Consider the following 23,148-nt stretch of genomic DNA (forward strand, 5'->3'; position numbering starts at 1 on the left):
GTATGACTTAGAAAATGATGTTGAAATTATTTCAATGAGTTAAAGTAATGGGAAAACATATGTTGCTATGACTTACTCATTATATATCTTTTTTTACAGTGTTATTCTCCTTATACAGTCTGACGCAAAGCATGCTGGGAACTTGAAATCTACTGCAACTCATTCAGCTTATTCAGTTGAGTTCACGTTACCTTTTTTTCCTATAAGTACAATGAACATTCAGTAATATATGAGTGAAGTGAACTCATTTCTTTTAGGTATTTCGACGTCTCCTCTCCCTACCTGGACCGAACTCCTGGATGACCTTCTGATACGCAGATGTTCCCGGCAGGTACACCTCATGACCGAGCTGATCGCAGTCGATCCGCACGGCACCGAGACCCTCCAGTCTGTGTGCTATTGAGCTCTTGCCCGACCCGCTGCCGCCCGTCAGACCGATCACATACGGGTCCAGAGACAGATCCGGCTGCGGCTGCAAACACAAGAACAGGAAATCAAACCAAGATCTACAAGAACTATGAGGATAAAATCAAAGTAATAAACAATTCATTGAATCTTTTTTGAAACTAGACCCAGAATTAAAAATGTTAACGCTAATTTAAATGCTAAAATATATCACATCACATTTGATCAAATTACCATTTTTTTTTATATTTTAAATGTTACATGACAAAAAGTTAAACAAATATTAATACTAAACCAATAACACTATAGTTATCTAAAGGAACCCATTTAGTTTTTCAAATATTTGATCTTTAAAAAGGTTACATGAATAATTGCTCAAATTCACATTACAACATAAGCATACATATGAACATATGCACACTATCGTCGAAAAGTTTGGGGTTAGGAATTTTTTAAAGAAATTTATACTTTTATCCAGCAAGGATGCATTAAATAGATCAAAAGTGAGAGTAAAGACATTTATAATAATAGAAAAAGATTTCTATTTCAAATAGACGCTGTTCTTTTGAGTTTCTATTTAACAAAATAACCTGACAAAACAGTATCACGGTTTCCACAAAAATATGAAGCAGCACAACTGTTTTCAACACTGATAATAATAATAATCAGAAATGTTTCTTGAGCAGCAAATCGTCATATTAGAATGATTTCCGAAGGATCATGTGACAAAAGACTGGAGTAATGATGCTGAAAATTCAGCTTTGATCACAGGAATAAATTACATTTTAAAATACAAATAATATTCTAAATTGTAATAATATTACTGTTTTTCTGTATTTTTGATCAAATAAATGCAATAAGCATTTGAAAACATTTTAATATCTCTCCGACCTGAAATATTTGAACTATTATATGAGTAAATATATAATCTCAAAAGGGAAGGCAAAAGAAATAGCAGTAGCATCTGAGCCAAATCAGTCATCACATGATCAACAAGATCCACATGACTGAATATCCCTCATTAAATTACACCAGCAGTCACAGTGCCATGACTCTTTAAATTAATGTCTGGAGACCCAGTGATACAGAGGAGACAGAATACGGTCTGTCACTCTTTCTGCTAAACAAGCTTTATGTCCATAATCCTGGACTGAAAAAACATCTCAGGGACACGAAACCACCTGATAGGTCTCCTATGTAACCATTCATCCTGACGAGGAACACACTATTCACTCCTCATGCACACACACCTTTTCCAATAATACATGCTATAGTTCAAAGGATGGACAGTTATTGACTAATAATGATAGATGGATGTACAGATAAAGAACATTATGTGATTGTGAATTTTTTAAGTACTAGTGAATATGAATGAAGTATTAACGAGTGACCGGGATGTTCATACAGATGGAGGTTTGAGCAGCGTTCCCAGCAATCGTGTTCTCAGGCTGGAAGAGCTGATCTTCTCCTCCTCGATGTCAGCGTGATGGGCGTCTTTCAACAGCTGGATCTCGTACAGAACCAGTTCGGCCAATCCCTGCACAGACACCAACACTTAATCTCACACTGTAAACAAATAAATGACCAAAAGCAGACAACAGCAAAGTCCAAATGCACTGTGGTCAACATAGTAAGTTCAAAGATCACAAACGTCTAGTTTATGACTTACTGAGGATTCAACATGTGAGTGGTGACAACAAATACACATCAAACTTCCAGAGCAAAATACTTTCATTTATAAGCATTATAATGTTCTTAATATTATATAAAACACTATTGTACAAAAGTTTGGGGTCTGTAAGATTTTTTAAAAGTCTCTTCTGCTCACCAAGGCTGCATTTATTTGAACAAAAATACAATACAAATTGTGAAATATATAAAATTTGAAATGACTGTTTTCTATTTGAATATATTTTAAAATATAATTTATTCCTGTGATTAAAGCTGAATTTTCAGCATCATTACTCCAGTCTTCAGTGTCACATGATCCTTCAGAAATCATCCTAATATGCTGATTTGCAGATCAAGAAGTTCTTTGATATTCTTTGATAAATAAAGTGCAAACGAACAGCATTTATTGAAAATAGAAATCGTTTATAACATTATAAATGGGTTTACTGTCAATTTAGATTGTATTATTTTCCTTCATAAAAAAATCTAACTAACCCCAAAACTTTGAACCATAGCGTATATATGTTTTATTATCTAAATAACATAATGGAATTGATTTATTTTTAAGTGTCCAAATACATTTGAGGTCACGATTGTGGTTTTCTGGTATAACGACAAAATATTTTTTATAGGTAGCAGAAAACAACCAACGTTCTCACATTTTCCACACGCCTCCTGTTGACAGCTTCACCCCCTTTCCTCGTCTCCTCGCTGACCACAATGCACTGCAGCTCAGGGTCGGTTATAGAGGGGCCGAAGGGGTCCGAGAGAGGAACGATTTCATACTTGAGCGATGGTTTGACGTCGTTCAAAAAGTCCTGGAGCTTCTGGACGCGCCGATCGTATGGCTCTATCAACTCCTTCAAGACCTTATCTACACATTAGAGTCAGAAAATAAGAATAAATATACAAGATTAGACGTTTTTTTTTGTGGTTCAAACTGTTTCGCCACAGTTCCAAGTGGTTTATCAGCTGGTGGCAAAACGTCTCGAACTCTAGTCAAGTCAAGTCACATTTATTTATACACCCTCCTGGGCAAAAAAAAAAATTGGCAAAATATTTAGTGTTCTTTTAAGGGTTTAAACCATTTTAATCACAAATCACAGGTCAGGAAATTAGCAAGAATTGCACAAATACTGTAGATAAAGTAACTAAACACATAATAGCCTTTAGCCATATTCTGCCAAAAACAATTCTAAGAGAGCAATGACTTTTTAATTAGTGCATTTGCTTAAATTTAGCTAATTTCCTGACCAATCATTTGTGGTTAAGATAATTAAAAGCTTTTTGGGCTTGGCTCAGAAGAACACAATACAGATTCAGTTTCAAAGCAGCTTCACAATCATAAACAGGGAAATTACAGAATCAATGATGCAAACAATCAAATATGGGACAAATTCTGCAGTTCTAAAAAGACAAGAGTGTCATTCAGATAAAGTCAGTTCAGTGTTGATTCAGTTCAGTTCAATAACTGTGTAAAGTTCATCAATTATGAAATGAGTTCAATTCAGCGCCACACCTAAAGTCCCACTGAAGTGCCTTGAAATGCGCAGCATTATTCAATGTGTTGATGTAATTTCCACTGAAATAGGAAGACAGGGCGGGACATATCAAACAGCTCCTCCCCTTTTTAAAAATAGCCAGTAGCGTTTCTTTTATATCACAGCTCGGCCAGAGCCGTTGAGCTCGGTAAAGCCGCAGTTTCCTCCTAATCTCTAACCGTTTCTCCTCCTAATCTCTTCCATTTCGCTTTAATATACAGCATTCTGAGTAGAATTCAAATGATTTACTTGTTTGTTTTGTCTGCGCCGACTTGATCATATGATCCGCTCTGTGATGTCGTGTCTCTGGACCGTTCACGTGACACTAACATGAAACCAGACTTCATTCGCCCCAATAGAAAGTATATTTACACTGCCTGAATCGTTCCCTATATGCACTATGTGTCACTCACCATGTAGAAAAGAGTAAATGAGTGAACAAGTGGCTGATTTCAGCCGCATCTTCAGCGGGTATTTATAATGTAGGGGGCGGAGCTTCAGATTCTAGAGAGCGTTTGATTGGACAGAAAAGCTGATGAGAAGTTGAAGTGCAGAGTGATGTCATCAAAATCATTGATCCATATTGACAGAAGAGAGACTGTAAGTTTTGAATGCTTATAAATCCAAATTTAGTCATTGTTTTGGAGCACACTAGATTATAGCAGTATAACAGTAAGGCGAACATATTCATACTAAAAGCCAAAAACGTTTAAAGAACCATTTTTGGTTCCCCAACGAACCTTTCAGTGAACAGTTCTTAAAATAAAATAAAAAATTCTAAGTGTGAACAACATTTTAATAATCTAAAGAACCTTTTTCCACTATAAAGACATTTAGTGCAATGGAAAAGTTCTATGGATGTTAAAGGTTCTTCATGGAACCATCAATGCCAATACAGAACCTTTATATATAACAGTGTATAAGCAGCTCTACAGAACACAATAAACATTTTATTAGACTAGTTATTCATCCAACAAACTTGTAAAGCTTTCTAGAGGGTCTCCACTTACTTTTTAGCAGTTCCTGGTCACACACACCAATGACGAAACGTCTGTTAGCCAGCAGACAGGAAATATTCAGCAGGGTCTTATGGGCGCCATGTAGACGGTCAAAAGTGCCTCCAACAACCACATCACTGAACGTCTCTAAGGGTTTTAACTCTGCACCTCTTCCTCCTCTATCATCATCTTCCTCACCGCTAACCTCTTTTAGTCGCGGGTACAGAAGCACAGATGAGAGACTCGAGGTGCAGACGTAGCAGTGACCTGTGTACTTCTGCAAGCACTGGGTGACCAGCGAGGACTGGCCTGAATCCTGGATGGGGAAGTCTGTCAGCACTACCTCTGGCGAGTGGGACAGCGTCTGTGGGGTGGGAAACGGGCCGTTGTTTCCGCTCAGTGGTGCCGGTTGGCCACGGACATTAGTGAGCAGGACCCTGACGTCAAGGTGTGCGCAAATGTCAGCTGCGTTGCTGTAAAGGCGGGAGATGAGAGTGCAAAGATCACCTAAGGGTGGAATGTAGACGGGCCGCACCTGCCCACCTGTGCCCAGGTTCAGGCCGGGGTGGAGATGGACATAAAGCGTGCGCTCAACCACCTGAGCGGCAGACGTGAGTACAGGCGCTATGCGGAGAGGAAGAACGTGTAGTGGAGACGTAAGGACCAGGATACCGGTGCTGAACATGGACATGATTGACAGCTGATGGTGACTTTCTGGTCTGAGATGCTGGAAGATATAATACAGATATAACACATTTCACAGTGATCATGTGCTGTTTTATGCATTTCTATAGATACATATGAAAATGCATATCTTACATACTCACTTTGCAACTAATAAATACCACAAATAAATGATTATGTTTTTATCTATTAAATGTTATCATCTTTTGTTTTTGCCTACAACTGTTCATTGTCTATGTATTGTAACGTTACTACTATTGTAAAGCGCATTTATTCTCTGAAAAGGAGCTAACTTATATAAATTAAAAATAAAATAGAATCGTGCAATTTTAAATGAATTCAATCAAACATGATTAAAAAAATTACCATAATAATTAGAATAGAATAGAAATATTGCTCTTAGTCTTGGATCATTTGATAAAATTCAATAAAAAAAATGACTAATATTTAGACTAAAACAAGAAAAGAACAGAATAGTGGAAATTTCATACACATACGTAAATACCTTCAATAACTAATTTACCGAATCGTTTATTAATTTAAAGCAACATATATTGAAAAATTGCTGAGCTCTTACATTTCATATCGATGAATTATTCCAGGTTAGTGCAAAAACAACACAGCTGATCCGGAAAAACACACAGTAACACCAGACTTCTTCAGCAAAACCTACCTTGTATATTCTTCCAATTAGGGAGTTGGGAAATGCTAAATGCGGAATAATATTGCAGAAGACAACTGTCTAATATCAGCCTTCGTCATAATGACCATATAAAACACTAATGTTTTGCTGAGGAGAGCGAACTCAAGTCCAGTTGACCTAGACGGCCATGTGCTGGAATACTGACTGCTGATTGGCTACCAGAGAGAGTTCCTGCCCTAATGAATCATGGGAAATGTAGTTTATAAAGGCTTTCAAGTCCCTCAATGCTTACGAACTAATTTGTCACCAAATATGAACATTTCTCTTCTTGTCATTTCAAATTATTTAGACAAATTATTATTTTTTATCAGCATAAAATGTTATTTCTGAAATAATAACACTTTTCAGATCAAGTTCTAGTGAGGATAATTATTCAGAAATTCGTATAAATATTTTCACACTTCACCTTAACAAGGCTAGAAAGACAATGGCCTGGTTTCACAGACAGGTCTTAGATCATGACAGAATTAGGCCTTAGTTCAAATAGGACATTTAAGTAGCTTTTATAAACGTGCCTTAGAAAAATAACAAGTTGCTTTCGATTAAAACAGCTCAAACATCCATTTTACTCTGGGACTAGGCTTAAGAAATGGTGATTTTGTCCTACAGAAATGAGAGAACAACAACAACAATAATATAATAATAAATACTTCATTGGAGGGCCTTGGACTGTATTTATGACAAACCACTAAAAAGTATTAAAAGTACAGATTTTATTTGACAAAAATACAAAAATACCTTTTCAATTCAGAAGTTTCTAATGTGTGAGGTCTTAGTGACTATCTGTCTGTGCAGGTTAACAAAAAAAAAAAATACAATTGTAGACTGTAAAAAAAAATCTAAACAATGTCCACAACAATCTCTTAAACTCAATCTGAATATTGTAATAAACTTCCAATATTTCACAGGTTCATTTCAAAGATATTTGTGCATCCATTTTATAATGTCAGCCAACTTCTGTAGCAGTATTTTGTCTGGCAGATCGAGACAGGAGGAATGACCCAGTTTCTTTTAATATAACAAAGCAGCGAATTTCCAACAATGCATATAACCATGTATTGTCTATAATATTTTTTCCCCATTTCACAACATTTGTAGGGGTGGCAAAATAGATTAAGTATATACAGTATATTTGACATACATAAAAAACCTGAAATGTCATCAGAAACCTGAAACAAATGCACAACATTTTTCTGTACTAGCACAGTGTTAAGACTAAGGCCAGAAACAACACGCAAATACAGATACAAATCCTTGGCCAACTCATTGCAAGAATATTGACAACAGTACTCAAGGGGCGATAGAAATAACTCATTTTCTCAGCAAGATGTTCTGCAATTTTTCTTCTTGCCATTGCTAATGCTCACTGAGAATGCAAAGTGTACTTGCACTGCATTAAGAAGGTTGTGCAAAACTGAGCTTACTAGATCGCATACTTGGACATCATTTGATTCAGGCCTGAAAAATTCAACAATTAAAATGGTAGCTGTGCTGCTGACATTATCAGAGGCACCGTGCTTTTGCAAAAACACATTCATAATGCAATAAACCCCAGTATCTGATATATAAAGCAATCAGGAGTTTCTACAAGACTTCTAAAACGTCTTAGAATGTCATGTTAGTCTCTCATAATAGTTTAGGCATCATTTTAAAAGAAAAGTAAAAAGATAAATAAAATGCAAGCTGGTGTTTTGACCATTGTTGGCCACCATATCAGTTTGATACCTAAATGTTTCATGGTGGATTTCTGTGGATCAAACTCATCAAGTTCTCTTCATTTTAGGCTTTTCAGCGCATAAGGGTAGTATTTGAGGAAGATCCGTCGTGCAATGTCATATGTGTTGCCTAGTGGTTTGGACGGATATTTCCTCTGGTTGTAGACGAACCCTTTCTCAACCTGGAACACGGCCTGGTTGAACACGTCCTGTTTGAAGGGTCTTCCTCTGTCCAGACACTCCACTAGCGTATTAACAAACAAGCCCCAGCGCTGTAAATAATAGTCTTCCACTAGACCACCCCACTCCTTGCTGGCGTAGTCCTGGATTTCACCATCGGGTCCCCATAGGGTGATCTGATTTCGTGCATTGATATCATACAGCTGCGCCTCGTGCTCGTCCACACCCTGAGACTGAGCCTGCTCAAGCCACACCCCCAAAAGGAAGTGTTCGTTGCTGGAAAGGAGGCGGTCCAGTTCAGGTAAGAGATCGTAGACAAGCACACCACCAGCGGTCAGGAGGTCAGGAAGCTTTTGGGTCTGAGAATCAAACAAAGAAAATAATAAATTTTGTACACACTACGTGGCTTTCACAATGGCAGTGTAAGTTTGAAACAGAGCACGTTTCACATGGAAAATTGGTAATGTGAAAGCAGAATGTGAAAAAAAGCCTAAATTCATCATTTCATATAAAGCGATCGAGTCTCTTCAGAAAATTTGGACTAAACCGTTCAATTCAAATTTGGTCAAGGAAGCTCAGGCATGTTCGCTTGACTTGAAGGAACCAATGAGGTTCATTCTTGTGTTACGCATCACGTTTGAGCTTCTGTAAGAACCAATGAGGTTCATTCTCGTGTTACGCATCACGTTTGAGCTTCTGTAAGAACCAATGAGGTTCATTCTCGTGTTATGCATCACGTTTGGGCTTCAGCAAGAACCAATGAGGTTCATTCTCGTGTTACGCATCACGTTTGAGCTTCTGTAAGAACCAATGAGGTTCATTCTCGTGTTACGCATCACATTTGAGTTTCAGCAAGAACCAATGAGTTTCATTCTCGTGTTACGCATCACGTTTGAGCTTCTGTAAGAACCAATGAGGTTCATTCTCGTGTTACGCATCACGTTTGGGCTTCAGCAAGAACCAATGAGGTTCATTCTCGTGTTACGCATCACGTTTGAGCTTCTGTAAGAACCAATGAGGTTCATTCTTGTGTTACGCATCACGTTTGAGCTTCTGTAAGAACCAATGAGGTTCATTCTCGTGTTACGCATCACGTTTGAGCTTCTGTAAGAGCCAATGAGGTTCATTCTCGTGTTACGCATCACGTTTGGGCTTCAGCAAGAACCAATGAGGTTCATTCTCGTGTTACGCATCACGTTTGAGCTTCTGTAAGAACCAATGAGGTTCATTCTCGTGTTACGCATCACGTTTGAGCTTCTGTAAGAGCCAATGAGGTTCATTCTCGTGTTACGCATCACGTTTGATCTTCAGGAAGAACCAATGAGGTTCATTCTCGTGCGTCAAGCAAGTACAGTTGAGCTTCTGTTTACATTCGATGATCAATGATTATATATAAATAAAAGCCTAAATTAAATCTACTCATCATATAAAGTGATTGTATCTCTTTAGAAGACTTGGATTAAACCGCTCGATTCATATGGATTTATTTTACGATATCTTTATAAACTTTTTGAAGCGTCACAGTGGTAGTTGCGTAGCTGTCAATGGAGGGACAGAAAGCACTCGAGATCAAAAAGATCTTCATTTGTGTTCTGAAGATGAACGAAAGTCTTACGGGTTTGGAAAGACATGAGGTTGAGTAATTAATGACAGAATTTTCATTTTAAGGGGAACTATCCCTTTAAATTTTCAACTTGTAATCTAGTAGGACTGGTTTGCTAGTTCATCAGTATCAAACATAACCATTACGTTTGTGTTTACCTGGAAAGCATTCCGTATTTCCTTGTAGAATTCAGTCGTAAGAAGCTGAAGAGCTTGTCGCGTCACGTCCGCAAGATCATACCGGAAGGTTTCCAGAGTGACTAGCCCTGGTGATGCCTCGAACAGAAGCTTCCATGCCTTGTAGAAGTCAGCCGGTTTATACCAAATGTCTGTTTGCATGTGCAGGGACGGTCGATGTACCAAAGGACTCCGGTTGTGGTTCTTGTATTTTGGAAGAGTGCAGTTGTAGACGGTATGAAACAAGAGTTGCCAGGCCACTGTCAGGTTCTCATCCATGGTACCGTAGCGCCGTAAGGCGTACAGCGAAACCCATTTGGAAAGGTTGACAGGGTCTTTGCGCCAAGCCAGCTCAGTCATGAGTTCGTAAACAACTGGATTCTGTTCGATGCCTTCGGGAGTCAAACCCAAACCCACTAGGGTTGAATTCGGGAAGCGGATGGCATTGAAGGGGCCGGAGTTAATGCTCTCCACCGTTCCAAACAGACCGCTATTCCCTCCAAAATTGTGAAGCATGCACCAGATAAACGGCTGGCCGTAGAAGGAGTTTGTGGAAGAGTAGACAGGCATGGATTCAGCAAAGAGATCCAGGACAATCATGCGCCCCAGGGGGACGCCGTGTAACAAAGCCTTGACCTGGTCTGGTTTCCAGAACGAAGGGTCACTGATAAATAGCCAGCCCTGCATCAGCCAAATTGCTTGAGGGTCCACTGCCAGAAAGAGAGAGAGTAAATAGGAGAGAATAAGTAATCAACGCATCTGTGTAAGCAGTTGTGAGGGCGCCATGCCTCAACCCTTCATGGGGTTGGGAACTCCAACTGGGCCTCAGAAAAGAAACGGGTCAATTGTAGAGCAAATGCAATCCGATGTGCCAAAGAAAAATGAGCAACATCGAGGACAATACCAAAATATACATATACTCTTGTTGGTGCAAAACGGGGTAACAATGGCATAGTTACCTGAAGTCATAGTGCTGAAAACGGCACGGCTTATAGACGCCAGGTAAGTGGGGTCTGAGGAGGCTGGGATCATCTCATTAAAGGTGTCTGTGTTGTAAATGTGGTCCGTTCCAAACTCCTTAATGACCTGGGTCAAAAAGAGCGCTCCTATCCGCTGGAAGAGCGGGTCGCGTGGGTCCAGGACGAAGGCGCAGGAGTAGGTACAGTTAAAATGGCTCCAGGGGCTCAGCTTGGTCACGTTTGCTTGGGGAAACAACCTAGGGGACATTGCTAAATGTGATTATTTCACTATCACACTATCTTCACATATCTGGTAAACAGAAGAAAACAAGTTATATGTTCTTTAGACATTTTTATTGCACTGATCATATCCAAAGTAAATATTACAGTAAATATATTTTTTTTAACACCATGTCAGCGACAAGGCCATTTTCATGGTAAATAACAAAATCATACAATTAACAAAAAGCTATACAAAACATTTAATACAAGACAAAACTTGTAAAATACATTGAGGTGAAACTTTTCAAATACATCAGTTAAACATATCTCTGAATAAAAATGCTTTCTATATATATTAAAAACAGGGCAGTCCAGGAAAATATTTAACAGTCATTGGAGTTTGGCGAGGAAGGCATAATGCTGCTTTACTTAATAACCTTGTGTGAATCTCGATTGACCTAAGCGACACCTAGTAAAAACAACTTTCATACTTCAACAATCATAGCATGATTTGAAATTACTAAAAAAGTAATTATTATACTATGATTTATTTAATGTAACTTATTTTCATTATCCAAAGAAATATCTTACACAAGATTTAGGAAATCTAACAGTCGTAAAAATGTACTCAACAACAACCAAAAACAGACCAAAAATGTGAGAAAGACATATTTGAGGAATATTACCTGGTAATACCTTCAGGTACTATTCCTGAAAAAGCAGGCAATACAGGTATCATCCCAAAAGATCTCATACGGTCCAAGATTTTAAACTGCAGGTATAAAAGGCACAATATTTAAAAGATTTTTAATAACAACATTTTAATGCATGACTATGTGCAACTAGATTTTTACATTTTCTGGTGGTGCTTGCCTATGCAAAAGTTGTCATAATGCTAGAGTGTTGTGGGTGCTTTGAATGTTTTTAGTAAGATAGGTTTTTAGAAACTTGATAAAGCTTGTTGTATGATTGCTACCCACAAGCCTCTATGACTGGCTCTAGATGATATTCTGGATTCTGGTCTAATCTGGCCTCTTAATATCAGTCGAGTAAAGTATTTGAGTAAATGTAATTAGTTACTATACTTAAGTATCTTTATGGTTACTTTTGTAGTTTTATTGAATATCAAAGATCATGTATGGAATGCCAAAGCTGACTTTATTATAAATAAATAAATACATAAATAAATAAATATACAAAGAAATGTAAATGTATACTCATCTATTTTTGCTTTTTTACATTTCTTCGTATATTTATTTATGTATTTATTTATTTATTTATAATAAAGTCAGCATTCCATAGTATGCAACTTTGACTCTCTACTTTACTACATTTTTGAATAAGTATATGCACTCTTTACTGCAATACATTTGTATGGAAGCTTGATTTCGCCACAGAATAAAACATTTTAATAGATAATTGTGATTTTTAATGAGTTTACATCTTGCTATTCTGACTTTATTTCTCAGAATTGCAAGATATAAAGTCAGAATTGCGTGATATAAAGTTGCAATTGCGTGTTATAAAGTCAGAATTGCAAGAAAAAAAAGTCAGAATTGGGAGTTTATATCTCGCAATTGCTATGTTCAAGCTTATTCCTAAATGGAAAACAATACAAAATAAATCCTGAAAAATAATACCACATTTTTTATCTGCTCAGTACCTGCAGGTAGAGCTGTTTGACATGCCAAGACTGAGGAAGTGGTCCTCCCCACTGAAACAGGTTTCCCATGCGGTTCCACGCTAGGAAAGCTGGACCTGTGAAGAAGCGATCCATCTCAGTCTGGTTCAGACCGAGAGACAGATAAACCTGCAGCACATCAGGAAAAGAAACCAGGCAAATATAAAACACAATACTCTGAAAAATAAACTGAATCCACAAATACTCTCACCTCTTGCCATAGCACCTCCTGTCCAGTGAATGCCAGTGGAAGATTTATGCCATTCAGTGCCATCCAATCAATCTCCCTTTGCCACCTCGGCCAATCCCACCACACGGAGGAGTAACTCTGGGTACACACGTTCTGATAGTACCTGAACCTTCAGTTACACAAACACTAAAATAGATGAATTTGCTGAAATAGGTTTGCTGACACAGCTCAATGATTGTTATCTCCTACTTGTGACTATTTTGGAGCTGTAAGGAACATGACCTCATTCATAACGTCATATTCACATTGTGTGGAAATCACTGCTCGCCGGCGTCTCTGAGAGTGACATAGTACAGGCCAGCTCATGCAGAACTAACAAGACAAACACACAATCAGACAACAAAAAAGGTCCGGCTACAACAAAACATGCGCGTGAACAATGGCAGAGAGAATCAACAATGCTGCATTTTTTTCAATGGCCTGCAAACTTACACACACACACACACACACACACTGGGAGCTGTCCTGATTGGATCTGCATGAGAAAATGTAGAAGAACGAAACAAAAACAACCGCTCAATGAATGACAAGATGCCTGCAGAAACATGCAAATACAAAATGAACAAAGAAGACACATAGACAATCTCGCCTAGACAGGTAATAACTTGTGCATTAGTCCATAAATTATGGTTTAGTTGCACAAATCTGAACTATATTATACATTACAATAAACATTAAATAGTCCAGCTTAATCACATTGAGAAAACTAGTGATAGTTACTAGTATTTTGCTTAATATCTGTGCTACGACAGACATCAAATGTCAGTCCGTTTGCAACTATTTTATAGAAATATACAGTATATCAGTTGTGATTGACCAATATGGATTTTTCAATACCTGATAATAATTTTGCACAAAATTCACAAAAATGATGAGAAAATACAGCCAGTTTATTTTGAACTGGCATAAATAGGAACATAAATAGGAATATGTTAATGGATATGATAATATCAAAATCGGCAATTATCACTAATATCTAATTTTAGTTTTAGTCCAAGTATGGAAGGTTGCAAGAAAAGAGGAGAGAAGTGAACGTGAAAGTCAATTTGGATTGATGTTTAATATAGGCTGTCCCATTGGTATAAAGATTGTTAATTGATATAATCATATTAAAATGAGCAAATATCACTAATATCTAATTTTTGTTTATCAAAATATCTGGTATAGTTGGAACAGGTATGAGCTTCAGTCCCTTTAGGAAAAATAATTTTGCTGAACATATATCAGATTTAAGAATTAAAATGCATGCATATGATAAAAGTGACAAATTATGTAAATGCTATGAGCGCTTCATAAGAACATTTAGGTTTGAAACACTTTCCAGAGCTTCATTAACTTGAATTATCAAAAGGTCAATAATCTATGATAAAAAACTGGAGAGTGTGTTATTTATCTGTGGCATTTTTTACATATGATGTTATGTATAGGTCAGTGACAAAATAATAATAATACATAACAATAACATAAATCATTTTATACTCTGTGGAATGTGTTTTATATATTTTGAAACTTTCTTTTTTACTTATGATTTATAGTCTCAATCTCGAAAAGATTATTAACATGTATACCTGTGCGGTGTTTTGATGCGCAGGACGCCGGTGAGAGGAGGCAGGGGTCGGGGGAGATTTAACTGATCTCCAGACCAGGACACATGACAGTTGCAGAAGTATTTCAGATAGTTGTATATCCCGGTGGCCACCGCGACCCCCGTGCTGCCCACTGCTACGATCTTGTTGTTTTTCGCGGATCGCAGCTCACACACGTCTAAAGTTTCATTAGACAGAGTCCTGTTGACTGACACGATGAAATCCCGAGATCTGTTTCCCAGCAGTCTCCTGAGCAGGTCCGCCACAGCTCTGGACTGAGCTTTATCGCTCGCCTTCGCTCTCAGATGCGCGAGAGTCTGAAAGTCGCTGCAGACCGACTGCAACAATGTAACAAACACAAGCGCGAGCAATGCGCTGCGGTTACAATGTCTCATTTTGAGTTCTGTGACGTCAGTTGCATCGGTGCAACAGATGTAGGTTTTAAAACTTTACACTTTTCTACTATTGATTTCCTTCGCGTGAGCAGGAAGCAATGTGTGTCAATGGGGAGGCAGGCGACCAATCACGAGACTGCCTCAATGGCCTCTGAGGAGCTTGAACCAATGAGAATTCCGGATTGAAAGAAAACGAGGAAACTCTGTTGTGTTCATCACATGATTCCATTCCATTGAATGTGTGAGATCCCTATAATGACATAAACAACTGATTTTATGAGGCTGTTTAACAGCATACACATATAACGATGCTGTTTATCAGGAAGAAAATGATGAGGGAATAGAAAATTGTCAAAGAGTGGATGATTATTATTGAACTTTCCAGTTCAAATGGGCGGTGAAATTTTTTTATTACAATAAATCGAACAACTTCACAGAAAATAGTTCATTTCAGCAGAAAATTGCCAGGTAGATAAGGAACTCTAATTGGCACATATTTAAATAAATGCTAAATAGACTAAATTGTGATAATAAAATCATGGTGATCGATAATATTCCTTATGTATAGTAATAATTACATTGTTATTTAATAAACAAATAAATTAACTACAGTAAAGGAACATAATACATGTATCAATTTATTTTATTTTATTTTTTGTGAAGAAGATACCGCAATAAGGAAGGCATTGCACATTCATGGGAATAAATCAGAGCATTTGAGTCAGTGTATGTGTGTCCAGACTTTTATTTTGAAGGGTGGCTTGGCGGAAGTCAATGCACCGTCCTGTGTGTAAAAGTTACTGTTCAGAATTTGTTATTTCGCTATTTTCATGAAACTTCATGAAGGATGTGAGTATAATTCTCATACAATTTTTTTGTAGTTTTATAAACTATACATTTATGAAAAGATAAGGAACCCCAGAAAGTTGATAGGAAGCAAGCACGTGGAGATTTGCACATTAAACACCTCCTCTAGGTCTCTATTGATCCTACTGGAGCATCTGTTGGAGAACTGCACTGATGATATGTAAAGCTCACTGTGAATTATTTCACAAATTTCTGATTATTGTTAACATTTGCGAGAACTGCATTCACATATATGCACACATTGTAGTGAAAAGCTGTTATATGAGCTCTCTGTTATTTATTTCACAGATCTGTGTATATTGTAAAGATGTCAGAAGAGGTCCTGCTGGCTCGTGTGCAGGCTTTGGAAGAGGAGGTGGGCAGACTGAAAGCTCAGCTGAAAGTAGAGAGAGATGGAGCTGGGACAGAGGAGAGAACTGAAGCATCAGACAGCTTCAAACATCAGAAAGGTGAAGAGAACAGATCCAAACAGAAGAAACGAGGAGCAGAAAGGCCCTTTGACTTCTCTTCCCACCCTCGCAGACATGTGGCACTGAGGCTGGCATATCTCGGCTGGCAATATCAGGGCTTCGCTGTCCAAGAAAACACAGACAACACCGTCGAAGCCCGGCTTTTTGAGGCCCTGCTAAAGACTAAACTGATCCAGGACAGACAGACCTCCAACTATCATCGCTGCGGCCGCACAGATAAAGGAGTCAGTGCTTTCTCTCAGGTACTGTGATCTGCTTTTACTGAATTTTGTAATAGCAACTTAGTTATGATATTCAATTTCATCATGTTTTCATATTTTCCAGGGTTCCTACAATCTTGGAAAATAGAGATTAAACAATAATGTATTATACAGCTGATACAATATAATTTATTTTTTCATGTGTCTGATAACCAATATAATAACCTCATTAAACTGTAACAACTAAAAAGCATAACATGAATAATACAATTATTATAAATTATTATTTTTATTATTAAACTCATTGCATTTATGCATTTTTTCTGATCTGAACAGATCTGTAATGTCATGAATTCTTGTTTTTAATTCTTGTTGTTAATTGTTTTTCTAAGTTATATATCTAACTAATTTATATTTCTGTAAACTGTGTCTGATAACTAATAACATATATTTAGAACCAATTTTGTACAGAATAATTTTGTATATATATATATATTATTTAATTAGATTATAACAAGAATAATGAGATTTCAAATTCATTAATCACGATTAATTGCATCTAACATAAAAGTTTGTGTTTATATTAAATATGTGTGCATGTACTAATATATATATATATATATATATATATATATATATATATATATATATATATATATATATATATATATATATTCTTGATATTGACAATTTATGTCAGTTTCTGATAACTTATATTCAGAACCAATTTTTTAATTTAATTTTGACGCAATAATAATAACAATGAAAAATAACAACTAAAAGCATAACATGAATTGCAAATATCTTAAAAAAATTATTATTATTTATGCCATTACATTTGTTTTTGTGATCTTTATAATAAATCTATTTTTTATATTCTGTAAAGTCATGGATTCCTGATATTGATTTTCTTCTCCAGGTTATATCCATTGATCTGCGCTCCACGCAGTACGGAGGAGGTTTAGGTGTGACTGTCCCGGTTGACGTGGAGGTCAAAGGCAAGGCTTCTGCGGAAGAATTACCCTATGTGAAGATCCTAAATCGAGTCCTGCCACAGGACATCAGGATCCTGCAATGGGCCCCTGTAGAAAGCGGCTTCAGTGCGCGCTTCGACTGCCAGTCCAGAACATACAGATACTACTTTCCTCGTGGAGACTTGGATGTGGAACGCATGGCAGAGGCTGCTAAACGGTCACTAGATGAACACTTCAACACTATAACCGTATCTACTCTGAGTCTGCTTAAAGAATATTATGTACAGTCACTCAACTTAATTTAAACATTTGATTAAAAAAAATAATGCCTCTGAACTGAAAAATACACCACGTCTTTATTCTGGATTTGTTTGAGCTGCTGTTAATTTAATTGACACTGTGTTCAGGAGCTCGGTCACAATGGCTTCTTCTTTGTGTTTCCCATGCAGGTACGAGGGAACACATGACTTCAGGAACCTGTGTAAGATGGATGTTGGTAATGGAGTCTTGCAGTTCCAAAGGACCATCTTGTCTGCCACGGTCCAGCCGGCCCAACTCAACCCCACCTGTCCTGACGACCCCCACCAACTCTACGTCTTCCAGGTCAAAGGTCTTGCTTTCCTCTATCACCAGGTAAGGAGCCCGCCTCATACTGGAGGCCTTCAATGCTAAAGCAGTGGTTCTTACCAAAAGGCCCTCAAGACGACGGCTAAATGACTAAAAATCAATATATAATTTTTTACATTTTACATTTTAACAACAGTCGAACAGTCTTCGAAAACCTGGATATAAAAGTTACCTCATTTTAAAAGTGTGAATCCATCTCAACGAGTTAAAGATCTTTGTTTTGGTTTTAAAAAAAGATAGTATGCAGTGTACACTATGCAGGATTCAGTAGTAGCATTAGCTAGTATCCCATTCTGATCATAACTGATCTCTGCTTTTGCAGGTTCGCTGCATGATGGCTTTGCTGCTGCTGATTGGACAGAAACTCGAAGCTCCAGAAATCATTGATCAGCTGATGGATGTGGAGAAAAACCCAAGGAAACCTCAATACAGGTGGGTTTTATTTCAACAAATTAAAGGGTTAGTTCACCCAAAAATGAAAATTCTGTCAGTAATTACTCACCCCTCATGTTGTTCCAACCCCGTAAGACCTTCGTTCATCTTCGGAACACAAATTAAGATATTTTTGATTAAATCTGAGAGCTGGATCACTTCTCCATAGGCTTCTAAGACACTATAACTTGCTGGCCCAGAAAATGCATTAAAGACATTGTTAATATAGTCCAAGTGACTCCAGTGGCTCAATCTTAAGTTTATAAAGCAACGAGAATACTTTTTGTGCGCAAAAACAAACAAAAATAACGACTTTATTCCACTTTTCATTTCCTTCTCTCTGGGCCTCGAGTCTTTTCACGTTTTTTTTGTTTGTTTTTGCGCACAAAAAGTATTCTCGTCGCTTTATAAACTTAAGATTGAGCCACTGTAGTCACTTGGACTATATTAACAATGTCTTTAATGCATTTTCTGGGCCAGCAAGTTATAGTGTCTTAGAAGCCTATGGAGGAGTGATCCAGCACTCAGATTTAATAAAAAATATCTTAATTTGTGCACAACAACATGAGGGTGAGTAATTACTGACAGAATTTTCATTTTTGGGTGAACTAATCCTTTAAAGACCATTAAAATCAAAATTGCCAATTATTTTTTTATGGAATATGCAGTTTTTATTATAAATGATTTATCTGTGCATATAATTTTTTTAAATTCTTATACCCTCTTAATCCTAAATCAAAATAAGTTTCTATCCTTCTTGCAGTGACATCTCTTCTCTGATGATGTGTTTACTGGTGTGAGGGCGGGGCAACCTGTCACTCACATGAGATTGACCAATAGCAAACCACAACCATCCAATCAATTCCCCATTGACAAAATCAAGCCCATTCCTGCATTTATTCTTGTTTCAGAAGTCGTTTCACTCGCAATAGGAAAGAAAAGTAAATCGCACAACTGTCGTTTCATGCCGACTTTAATTCTAGTTCCTGTGTTCTGTAGTATGGCGGTGGATTACCCTTTGGTTCTGTATGACTGCCAGTTCGAGGGTGTGAATTGGAGGAATGAAGCGGAGGAGGAGAACCACGTCCTGAACTCACTGCACCAACACTGGGTTCAGAATGCAGTCAGGACGCAGGTTCTGCTCGGCATGATCCAAGGCCTTCAGAACACAAACACAGGTGTGCGCTCATATTGCAACTGGAGTGACATACTAACATACTGCCTGCTATTTATCTTAAAATTAGCTTGTGAAACCATTATAAAAAGTTATTTTTCTGTTGTTGTATTTTAGAGATGACTTCTCTGCAGTGTTGGCTCATGGAGGGATCCAGGCAGAAGAAGTACCAGCCTCTTCTGGAGCGGCCGCGCTGCCAGAGTCTGGAGTCCAGGATCCAGCACTTTGTGAAGAGGGGAAGACTGGAGCAAGAAGAAGGAGAGAACGGGGAGGAGATGACCGTTTTCAGGGGGAAAAAATCTAAACATTCCCATCTGACAAACACAAACCAACTCCAGGAGCAGAACCACGGAGCAAAAATTGAGGAGAACTTACAGATATGAACCTTTATGATTTCTGCTTTGACTTTTAGTGTGTACAGAATGATTTGAAGGCAAAACAGACCCCCACCCCACCTAATTTTCTACCTTGCCCAAAGTAACGCTTTTATTAAAGGATTGCTCCATGTGTTCTGATCATGTGTGGATTTGAAAATGGGACTGTCCTTCATTTATACACAACATCAGGGTGGAGACAGATGTGGCTTTAAAGCTGGAAATCACCAATTACAGTCTCTGTATTGTCTTGGCTAAATATACTGACTTATTAAATCCATGTGGTTGATTTATTAATGCCACATGTTGACCCAGAATTTTTTTTTTTTTTAATGTCCTTCTTTGTAAATATGTAACTTTATTATGTAACTGTGAAAAAAATCATTTCAACGAAATTAACTGATGCTAATTCAAATCTGTTTAGTTATCATTTCAATTATTCTTAAATATCTTACAACTATTTATGATGAGATCATTTGCGTACACTTTACAATAAGGTTTCACTTGTTAACATTTAATGCATTAACTAACATGCACAAAAATGTAGCAATATAATTTTTTTGAGCATTTATGAATGTAAAAACACAATAATTGATTTATGATGACCACATTAATCACTACTATCAATTACAACTTTAAAACTTTTTTAATTTGCTTATACTATACATTTGAAAACTTCAAATCACATGTTGGTATTAACATTAATAAATGCAGTAAAAGTATTGTTAATTGTAACTCATGTAGTTAACTAAAGAGACTAATGTAATGTTACATATAATTTTCCTATAGATATATTGATGCAAATGGTGCCAACAGCCTGGAAAACTAACCGTCTGAAAATCAGAGAGGAATTACGATTTTGCATATTTATTAAGAAAATGACAAACTGTACTATATAAAAAGGGATGTAGAACATAGGCAGCCTACAAATGAATCATGTCAATTACATTTCAACATCCCTGAGAAAACGAGTTACATTTGTGCTGGTTCTAGCAGGGTTTCTTGCATTTCTCTCATGCCGCCTTAAAAGGGGCTATTCTTTATCCATTCTTCCGATATCTCTTCATCTGAGATCTCTTCCTCCTCCTGACCGAATCAACGTCTCAGGTAATTTCCCCCAGCATCATTGACCGATGTGTCTGCTGCAGACCAGTGGAAACGATCGGAAGAACGCAGGCAGAACTAAACACCACCTGCTCATCCTCATTCAAAGGCAAGTCACTGAGTCCAAGGCTCTTGTTTAACTCTTTCTCGCGTTCTAGATCCTTTCAGCTGTGAAGACAAAATATTTATATTTCCTCTGATAAAACATTTTCAGCATGCAAATTAATAATAATTATAAGAATAGTTCACTCAAAATGTAAATGCTTTGTTCTGTTCTTTAGAATATAATTAAGTCACTGCATGAAAAAGGCATTTATTTTATGTTCCACAAAGGAAAAAGTAATAATGAACAAAAAAATATATACTTACAATGTGCTTTGCCCAAGGGTAGCATACATTTTTTTGGTCTCTGAGATTTTTTTCCCTTTCAACTCTGAAATGACGGAGGACAGTGAAGTCACTTTTCTCTTTAACCTTCTAATCGTGGCGTTCTTCAATTTAATTTTTTTCCTGCAGGCCTCAATCTTTCCCAGGACCAAGTTCAAACTGTGCTTCAGCTTCTTTGCAGATTCGTTCTCTCGCATTTCTGCCGTTGTTTCGGTGCTGAAACAAGCTGTGTTTGAAGACCAAGAACGGTAGCAGTGATCATGTCGAACTGCAATGACACATATTTCAGTGGGGTAAATCACTGGCGTCACACTGGTCTCAGCCATGTCCTGATCCGAAGCATCTTCCTCATCTCCCACAAACTCATCTAAAATCACCTCCTCTTCCACAAACCTTCTCTTCTGAGAATCCCTTTTGAGACTGTATGTATGGAATTCGTGATTTTCATAATTTTCCACATTCCTTCGCCTTCTATATAATTTGGTGCACCATGCCATCTTAAATGGGTCAGAGAGGAAAAATTTGGTGGGGACGGCCGTTTTCTTAAGGCACACTTGACCTTTATTGTTCTTGAAGAAACAGCTGTCTTCAAAGTGGTGGGAACATATGCGAGAAGATGGAGATGGCTTGAAATGGTCACGTCTGATGTTCACCATCCACCGCTGCAGTCGATCTTTGTCACCTAATGGGAAACTGTAAAATAGATGGATTAGAGAATGGGAAAAAAATATGAATATGAAGCTCACATATAGTCTTTGTTCAATAGGAGCAATTAAAAGCCATATCATAAAAGTAGTTTTCTTGGAATAAAAAAAATTATAACTTTTTGTATTACAACAGAAAAGGGATTGGAACTGGATTTTTTTTTCAGCATTTTCAATCATTTATGAAGAACTATTATTTACCATAAAAACACTTTTTTTTTTTTAGAAGATTTTAAGAACCTACTGAAATAATATTTCTCTTATAAACTATTTTGCATATGTGAGTTATTAAATGGGCTTCTTTTATTAAAAAAATAATCAACATACACAAAATATTAACGTCTATTATTCATTACTAGACATATAAAGTGCACGCGATTGATCTAAAGACATACACAGTTTTGACAATGGTTAAATTAGACTAAATAAAATTAAATAACCAACCGACCGATGAAAACTTATACTGGACCCTGGTGAGGAACGATTAGTACAATTCAAAGCTGCACACGACATGTTTGAATGTCTAGCGACACATCATGACAACAACACAACTTCTGTTTTTCCTTCAGCGGCGGCGCGCAAACGTAAGCAGCGCGTTACTGCCACCTACTGTTATATTAGTATATATGCTGTTTTATAGAATATAAATATATTATGCTGTTTATGGAATATACAAGTCTATGGATATGTCATAATCTCAGGTGGGGAGGAATATATAACCTCGACATTTTTTTTTTTTACAGGTTCTGTGAGATTCAGAATCATATAAGTGATATATAGCGATTTTACTACATGATGTTGCTGTACGTTTTGGATGGTTAAAACAAAAAGGATGTTCTTGCATTTAATATTATTTGCAATTTATTTATATTATTATAATTGATGTGAAAATGTTCGAATATATTTATTAGTTATATATTCATATTAGATATATTATATTCTAATACTTTGTTTTGTTACGTTTTTTTATTTATTTTAATATTATATATTTAGTTTTTTATGTATATTGTTTGCATAATTTAAATCATATTGTCATTGTAAACTATATTGACAGGTTCATATGGTT

General features: G+C 37.0%; 3 protein-coding genes and 1 long non-coding RNA gene across 4 annotated transcripts in view; 1 reads left to right on the plus strand and 3 right to left on the minus strand.

The window, feature by feature from the left end:
- The window catches only part of coasy (CoA synthase), an 8,946-nt gene extending 2,798 nt beyond the window's left edge, over nucleotides 1-6,148 (minus strand). Inside the window, exons 1-5 of the mRNA XM_084102021.1 lie at nucleotides 5,973-6,148; nucleotides 4,628-5,342; nucleotides 2,736-2,950; nucleotides 1,811-1,942; nucleotides 283-472 (exon numbers count right to left, since the gene is read on the minus strand). Coding sequence (XP_083958147.1) covers nucleotides 283-472; nucleotides 1,811-1,942; nucleotides 2,736-2,950; nucleotides 4,628-5,306 — 1,216 coding nt within the window. The 5' untranslated portion in view covers nucleotides 5,307-5,342; nucleotides 5,973-6,148. The remainder of the gene's footprint in view (nucleotides 1-282; nucleotides 473-1,810; nucleotides 1,943-2,735; nucleotides 2,951-4,627; nucleotides 5,343-5,972) is intronic.
- A 547-nt stretch (nucleotides 6,149-6,695) lies between these two features.
- On the minus strand, nucleotides 6,696-14,885 carry naglu (N-acetylglucosaminidase, alpha). Its single transcript, XM_084103117.1, has 7 exons — nucleotides 14,357-14,885; nucleotides 12,750-12,897; nucleotides 12,521-12,667; nucleotides 11,544-11,629; nucleotides 10,636-10,892; nucleotides 9,659-10,386; nucleotides 6,696-8,256 (listed from the first exon to the last, which is right to left on the minus strand). Exons 1-7 carry the CDS (start codon nucleotides 14,767-14,769, stop codon nucleotides 7,777-7,779), a joined length of 2,259 nt encoding a protein of 752 aa, XP_083959243.1. The 5' UTR covers nucleotides 14,770-14,885; the 3' UTR covers nucleotides 6,696-7,776.
- A 623-nt stretch (nucleotides 14,886-15,508) lies between these two features.
- On the plus strand, nucleotides 15,509-20,302 carry pus3 (pseudouridylate synthase 3). The gene is made up of 7 exons (XM_084103332.1): nucleotides 15,509-15,618; nucleotides 15,925-16,348; nucleotides 17,226-17,497; nucleotides 17,730-17,913; nucleotides 18,230-18,339; nucleotides 19,339-19,517; nucleotides 19,631-20,302. Exons 2-7 carry the CDS (start codon nucleotides 15,944-15,946, stop codon nucleotides 19,894-19,896), a joined length of 1,416 nt encoding a protein of 471 aa, XP_083959458.1. The 5' UTR covers nucleotides 15,509-15,618; nucleotides 15,925-15,943; the 3' UTR covers nucleotides 19,897-20,302.
- Nucleotides 20,303-20,381: 79 nt separating this feature from the next.
- On the minus strand, nucleotides 20,382-22,672 carry LOC311075749. Its single transcript, XR_014604576.1, has 3 exons — nucleotides 22,531-22,672; nucleotides 21,361-22,071; nucleotides 20,382-21,159 (listed from the first exon to the last, which is right to left on the minus strand). It is a non-coding gene; the product is annotated as an uncharacterized lncRNA (long non-coding RNA).
- Nucleotides 22,673-23,148: the final 476 nt, after the last annotated feature.

The sequence above is a fragment of the Abramis brama genome (assembly GCF_963993115.1).
Source record: "Abramis brama genome assembly, chromosome: 24".
Lineage (NCBI taxonomy): Eukaryota > Metazoa > Chordata > Actinopteri > Cypriniformes > Leuciscidae > Abramis > Abramis brama.

Excerpts from the sequence above, each read along its gene's own strand:
- naglu (XM_084103117.1), bottom strand. The coding sequence starts at position 14,769 with ATGAGACATTGTAACCGCAGCGCATTGCTCGCGCTTGTGTTTGTTACA. Across the intron at positions 12,898-14,356 it reads CGCATCAAAACACCGCACAG|GTTCAGGTACTATCAGAACG; the intron begins GTATACATGTTA and ends GTGTAACTGAAG. Across the intron at positions 12,668-12,749 it reads AGGAGGTGCTATGGCAAGAG|GTTTATCTGTCTCTCGGTCT; the intron begins GTGAGAGTATTT and ends GATGTGCTGCAG.
- pus3 (XM_084103332.1), top strand. The coding sequence starts at position 15,944 with ATGTCAGAAGAGGTCCTGCTGGCTCGTGTGCAGGCTTTGGAAGAGGAG. Across the intron at positions 17,498-17,729 it reads ATGGCAGAGGCTGCTAAACG|GTACGAGGGAACACATGACT; the intron begins GTCACTAGATGA and ends TTTCCCATGCAG. Across the intron at positions 19,518-19,630 it reads CCTTCAGAACACAAACACAG|AGATGACTTCTCTGCAGTGT; the intron begins GTGTGCGCTCAT and ends GTTGTATTTTAG.